This window comes from Urocitellus parryii, chromosome 4, assembly GCF_045843805.1.
Source record: "Urocitellus parryii isolate mUroPar1 chromosome 4, mUroPar1.hap1, whole genome shotgun sequence".
Classification (NCBI taxonomy): domain Eukaryota; kingdom Metazoa; phylum Chordata; class Mammalia; order Rodentia; family Sciuridae; genus Urocitellus; species Urocitellus parryii.
Window position 1 is genome coordinate 79,210,856 of NC_135534.1, and position 6,972 is coordinate 79,217,827.

General features: G+C 37.0%; 1 protein-coding gene across 1 annotated transcript; it reads left to right on the top strand.

The window, feature by feature from the left end:
- Positions 1 to 1,024: 1,024 nt before the first annotated feature.
- Positions 1,025 to 6,770, top strand: LOC144254290 (tripartite motif-containing protein 64-like). The gene is made up of 6 exons (XM_077797300.1): positions 1,025 to 1,414; positions 2,170 to 2,265; positions 2,917 to 3,156; positions 3,926 to 3,948; positions 4,854 to 4,967; positions 6,317 to 6,770. Exons 1-6 carry the CDS (start codon positions 1,025 to 1,027, stop codon positions 6,768 to 6,770), a joined length of 1,317 nt encoding a protein of 438 aa, XP_077653426.1.
- The last annotated feature ends 202 nt before the right edge of the window (positions 6,771 to 6,972 follow it).

Genomic DNA, 6,972 nt, shown 5'->3' on the forward strand with positions numbered 1-6,972 from the left:
AAAATATGAAGGCACTCTGATGTTCAGAACTGATTTTGAAAAATATTATTTTCTTTAATGAGAATTAATAGAAAATTTCTTTTTGATTTCCTATTCAGTCCTTGGGCTAAAACTCAGGACATTACAAATGCTGGGCGAGTGCTCTCCCACTGATTACATCCCCAGAATTTATATTCTAATTTTCAATTTAAAACTTAATTTATTTCTTATTGATAATAAGGATTGAAGACAGGATTTCTCTACAACTGACTTACATTTTCAACCCTTTATTTTTTATTCTGAGACAGTATGTCAATAAATTGCTGAGGTTGGCCTCACACTTTTAATCCTCCTGCCTCAGCCTCCAAAATAGCTGGTTAAGAGGTACATTGATACATCTCACTCTTATTTTCTTTTTTGAAATATATTGTTTAATTTTGGTTAGAGGCATAAATTCACCCGATTGTAGTTTCAGGAGTTGTAAGTTAAAGCCAACAGTGATTAAGTCAAGCAATTTTCAAATGAATTAAACTTAATTTTAATTGTCTTTAGAAAAGTACATCTATGGGTTGAGAGGTGGAAAGCTTAGACATATGTCATAAAGACTGTCTTCACATTTACTATAGTCATTGAATCAGAGAGGGAGAGAGAGAGAGAGAGAGAGAGAGAGAGAGAGAGAGAGAGAGAGATTGATTTTACATGGGTATCCAGAGCAAACACCTAATGTAAGCAAGTCTGAAATCATCCTAAACTTTCTTTGTGCCAGTATTAAACTTGCCCAAATTAATGAGAAAGTTGGTTTTTAAAAAATCCATATCATGCTCATTTCATTTTGCCATTTGTGTTATAGAAGAAACTCAACCTGTCCATATTTTTTATATCTAGATTTCTATTGGAGGAGGTTATTAGAAAGATTATGCATGATTCAACTGAAAAAGCAGTTACCAAAACCCTTTTATAATTGTAATTTTCTCATCAAGACAGAAGGATAACTTTTCTCAGTCTTTCCTCTTGGTCCACCCTCTATATTTTTGGTTTCAGAAACATGGATTCTCATGCCTTGCAAGACTTCCAGAGTGCACTCACATGCTCCATTTGCATGAATTACTTCTTAGAACCTGTCACCATTGACTGTAGACACACCTTATGCCAACCCTGCCTCTACTTCTGCTGGGATGAAGCCCAAACACCCAGGTGCTGCCCTCATTGTAGAGAAATAGTTGAGAAGACAGACTACAGGACCAACACTGTCATCAAGAAGCTGGCCTCTCTTGCCAGACAGGCCAGACCTCCCTCTGTCAGCAGCTCTGGGGAGCAGCTCTGCAGGAGAAATGGGGAGACAAAGGGGCTCTTCTGCAAGGTGGACAAGAGCCTGCTCTCTGCACCCTGCTCTGAATCACCTGAACACACGGATTGCGTGGCGGAGGAGAACAGGGTGAGTGATGTACCCTAGAACCTGAGGGTCCAGATCAAAGAGAAAGATGAAGACTCCTGATAATGAGGCAGATAAGCATGAAGATGTAGAGGTGGTGATGTTTCCGTGAAAATGTGCTGTATAAATGCTGATCAATTTGACACTAAAATCATAAATAAGTTGAATGCTCATGAAGGGAATTTCCTCTAGAAATATTGTCCAAAAAACAGGGCATGGTGGCTATGCCAATACTTCTAGCTCTTCAGCAAACTGGGGCAGGAGGATGCTAGGTTTGCGGCCAACTTGGGCAGCTTAGCAAGACACTCTCCTTCTTTTCTTTTTTTAAAGGGCTGGGATATAGTGGAGAGGTAAATTATTGACTACTTTGTGTGAAAATTTTTTTTCAGTATCCAGTACTAAAAAACAAATTAAAATGTAAATATATTGTCTAAATGTGTGAAATTGGGCAGCAGTACAGCAGATGGCTAGCACTAGGAACATGAACTTCTGTTACTGAAGCCTAAACCCTTTTATAGTGAGACTATATAAAAACTGCTTTCTCAGAAAATGGACTGTATCATTTATGGACTCTTTTAAAAATCTTATTTTTTCTTCTACTTTACCCAATAGTAAAATGAATTTGGACTATTTTGTAAAAATTGACTCTTTAAAATTCAAGATTACTGTTCTCCCAAACACTGCTTTATTCTAGCACACAAAAGATGAAACCTACAAGACTGTCTTCCCAATCACTAAAGCCTATGGTAATTTTGCAGAAGAAAATTGTAAAGAAAATGGATCCTTTATGGCAAAAGACTCAGGAGATGCAAGATAATCTAAATAAAGAAATTAGAAAATCTGAGTCTTTTGTGGTAAGTTTGAAAAGGTTTTATTTTTATGCAAATTAAAATGATGCTATCAGCTGAATTGGAGCTAACATTGAAGGATAGTGTTTTCCTCTCAGACAAGGCAGTGACATCCAGTAATATTACAAATGTAGTGGCCAACACAAACTAGTGTGAAGAATACTAGTATATAGGGTGAATGAGGCATGACTGTTATCTCTTGTACAGCTCTGGAGATTTGGATAAATCTTCCCAGACACTGAGAATAAGACAGTCTTCATTCTAGAGTCAGAAGAGAAATAGATTTTCAGCTATGGGCAAAGTGGAGTATTTTTTAAATTCACAAAACAGTGTGTATAAAAATATGTTAAAATATGTAGAAGAATCAGACAAAGGAAAAAAAATAAAATTGAAGATTGAGGTAAAGAAGAAATAATTCATTAAGAACACTGAAGTGGCATCATAGGGAGATAGGCTTGGATCCTGCAGAGATCTTGATTTAATCAGGAGAGAGACAAGAATCAGAAAGTCCAGTAGACAGTACTAGTAGATATTTAAGACACTTTGCAGGCATCAGGTGGAAAGCATATGAAGTACTTGCTTGATGCTAAGACAATAATATTTGAAGTTTTACATTTTCTTTTGAATGTAATCTTGTTTTAATGAATATATCTGCAGGACTATGTCATTTTAAGGATGAACATGATCAAAGTTCAATATCAAATGATGCATCAGTTTCTCCTTGAAGAGGAGAGATTTCAACTGGAGACACTAGAAAGAGAAGCACAGGAAATTTTACAGCAACTCAGAGACAGTGCGATCAGAATGGCCCAACACAGAGAACAGCTGAAGGAAATGTACAGAGAGCTGATGGAGTTGTGCCACAAATCTGACATGGAGTTGCTCCAGGTGACCAAGGTGGGTTCTTCCTGAGAGAGAGGAATTCTTGTCTGGGCAATGTTGTCTGCAGACCCCACTGTGCTGAGCTGAGTGACAGGAGATCCTTTACACCCATCATTATCCAATCACTTGTCTCTGTATATTCTGTTAATCTTGAGAGACTGTAAGTCATTTAGAAGGTAATCAAGACAAAATTCTTGTATCAATAAGACTATGATACCCACAGCGAATTATCCAAAACTCAGTGATCATAGGAAAGTTAATTTTGTTGATGAAATATTCGGTTTATGTTTCCCAACTCCATTATCACACTCTGTTTTCCTGCCCAAAAGCAGCTGAGGCTTTGCCCCTCTCTACACAAGATTTACAGAGTTTGTTAATCAGTTACAATGCACTATTTTTCAAATAGGTCACTGTTTAGTTTTAATTTTCAGAGATGGTCAAATCTGTATTGGGAACTAAGACAGGAGTCGAGTGACACTGGAAACTAGATCCTGTTGCATCAGTGCACAGATCCTTTGTAAGCTCCATCCTTCTCAATGCACACCAAGGCTGTCTTTCACATTTAATTTTGGCTTTGGTTTTAACATGGTCTAACGTGATTACTCAGAGAAAAAAATGTTACACACACACATAAACACTCATACACACATACACACACACACACACACACACACACACACACACAGAGAGAGAGAGAGAGAGAGAGAGACAACAAAGTACCAGACAGAATGCAGAAAAACAGTGTTCACTTTATTAATATTATCTCTTTCTTTTTTCCTTTTAGGACTTAGGGGACATATTTGAAAGGTAAGTTTTATGTAGTAATCTCTAGTTTATGAGAAACTTGTTTTTATCTTGAAGAAGATAAATTTTTGTTTTCAGTTATTAACATTTTTGTCCCTAGATATTTAATATTTTTTTTTGAAAAGAAGCTTTTGAGGTAATATGTTTCTTGGTCTCAAAAATGACTTTTTTTTTTTTTTGCTGAATTCAACTATACCTATGATTTGGTGTTCTGGGCTTTGTTGCACCCATTCCTTCTATGGACTCCAGCCCAGTCCCAATAAACCTGACAAAGGAGATTTTCATAAGGTATCACACAAAAGAATTGAATTCTAGTGAGGTAGAATATAAACAAGATAGGAAAGACTAATACTCCCTAGGAGGGAAAAAGAGGAGGGCTTCATTACCATCAGTAACAATGACCAGATCCTGTTTCATCATGGCAAAGCCCCTTTTCAGAGGGGAAGGGCTGCCTGAGACCCCTCAGGATCAGTGCTACCAGGCTGTACTAGATTCCCTCCATGGGCAGAGATGATCAAAGTTGCTGGCTCAAGGATCTTTCCCATTTATAAAACAATGACTGTATCATTGGTGACCTCTGTGGACCAAAGTCCCAAAGGTTGAACAATCTGCTTTCTGTAAGATATCCAGGATCTTTGCATTTCCCAAGGTTGATTCAGAAATACAGGGAGGGGATGACAATCAATTTTTTAAAGTTGGATAATGTTTGAGAAAATAAAGACTGGATATTAGTACATCTGATTTAGAAAAAAAAAGTTTTATACAATCCCAAGATTGTTGAATAAAATGTATTCCTAATTCACCAACATGAGCAATTTCTACAATATCTTGGATTAAAAGTGGTAATTTTGTAATGATTTTGTGTTTGATCTTTGGTTTGAAAGTGTAACTGATGTCATTCTTTACAGAATGGAGTTGCTGGAGATGCAGAAGCTCCAGCCAGTGAACCCAGAGCTGTCTTCATTACACATCACTGGAATCTTGGATATGCTGAACAAGTTCCGAGGTAGGAGTGTGCAGCAGTCTGGCTGCAGCAAAATAACCCGGGGTGGGGGGGGTGGGGGGGGGGAAGGGTGAGTGACGCGCAACTTGTGTACATTGATACAACAGGAGTGGGAGCCATTTATTGTAGGACAGGAGGGGTATATATACATTCCACACAGCTTATCTTAATTAACATAAACTAGATACAGCAGTCAACCAATAAGGAATCTCCACACTTAATAGCTCACTGGCCTTACTTCAGAAACCAATCCCTCTGGCATTTTGCCAGGGGCCATCTTGACTTGTTTATATACCCTAACAGGAGTAGGCCCTCTGGCATTCAGGATTAATTATTTTAGTAGGTTCCTCAAAAAGATGCTTTCCATTTTTAGTTTTTTGAAAAGAAAACACTTATATCTTCTTTTCCTGTCTAGTCATAATACAGTGATCAAGACCACATTGGTTAACTTGTAATTCAGATACATATTTTATTTCTGATACAGACAGTACAAGAGAAGGAATATTATTGGCGTTTTGTGGCTATTAAACAATGCAATGCTTACTTCTCAGAGCAGCCATCAATATTTTGTGCTATTTCAGTTTATTCTAATTTTGAAGATTTAAATATGATATTTGTGGTTTTCAATCTATTATATATTCCAAGTGCATTTATGATGTGCAATGAGCAAGTAATAATTTCTATTTATAAAATATAAGTTTTTAATGAACCAAAAATGACTGAATTTGCCATAAATGGAACAATTTTAATACCATCAGATGGATCTCAAACCAACTGAAAGGTAAGTGATCTTTGTACATGACCCAGACATGTTTGTGCCCCACTAGAGGAGAGGTCTAGATATCAGAAGGCTGAAATCCAACTTTAATTGAATGCATGGTCTCAGTAGATAATGTAAGTCAGAGATTCTTTTCAGTAAAGGGTACAGATGGTTGCTTTCCCTCAAATTATTTGATGTGTTATAATGAAGCAGGCACAATCATAGCAAAGTGATGTCTACTTATTAATGGTATTAAAAACAACTCAAGAAGAGATTTCTACTAAAGAAAAAAAGGACCTTTGGGTTTTTTTCTGAAACAAACCATCCAAAAGTAGATATTAAATCACCCTTCATACAGCACAGAATAACTTCAGTTTTCTTTTGATTGCCAAGATAATTTAAAGATTTCTGGGTGCTAATGAGGGCATAGGAACCATTCTTCATACATGATTGAGTTTGAAATCTCTCTACTCTAGAGTTTCTTTAAGGAGGAGTCAATAAAGAGATTGATTAGGTAGATAATCTTTGCCCAAGGCATGCAGACACCATTTACTGATCTGATTTCTTTCTTTCTTTCTTTCTTTTTTTTTTTTTTTTTTTTTTTGCAGTACACAATGGACTTATATGAGTCTTCCTGATGAAGTTAGAAATAGGATATTTGGAGTTGATGGTGCAACTGAAAATCCCCAGACACTGGAGAGTTATGTTATATGGGGTGTTGAGGCCTTTAACTCTGGTAAACACTATTGGGAGGTGGATGTGGGGAACACCTCCAACTGGATTATAGGTGTGTGTAAAGATTTTACAAGTGACAGTTTTGAAGGTAAGAAAGGTTTTGTCTTATTTTCCTCGAAGAGGAACAATCACTGTATTCTCTCCACCAACTCCCAATCTGTAATTCAGTATTTACAAAGGCCTGCAGGTCGAGATGGAGTATTTCTTGATTATGAAAATGAAACTCTGAGCTTCTATGATGTTTGCCGAGGTTCCCTCATTTACAGTTTCTTTTCTTTCTCTTTCACATCCCCTCTAACTCCTTTTCTTGTCTTTGGTTCTCCTTAAAATTGAGGTATTCCTAGGCATGGTTTTACATGCCCTTAATCCTTGCTACACAGGAAGCTGTGACAGGAGGACCACAAGTTTTGAGGACAGAATGGACATTTAAAGAGAGATAAAAATGGGTGTCAAAGGACAGTCGAAGGCCAGTAGTAGAGCACTTTCCTAACTTGTGTGAGTCTCTGTGTTCATCCAGAGTAATGAGAAA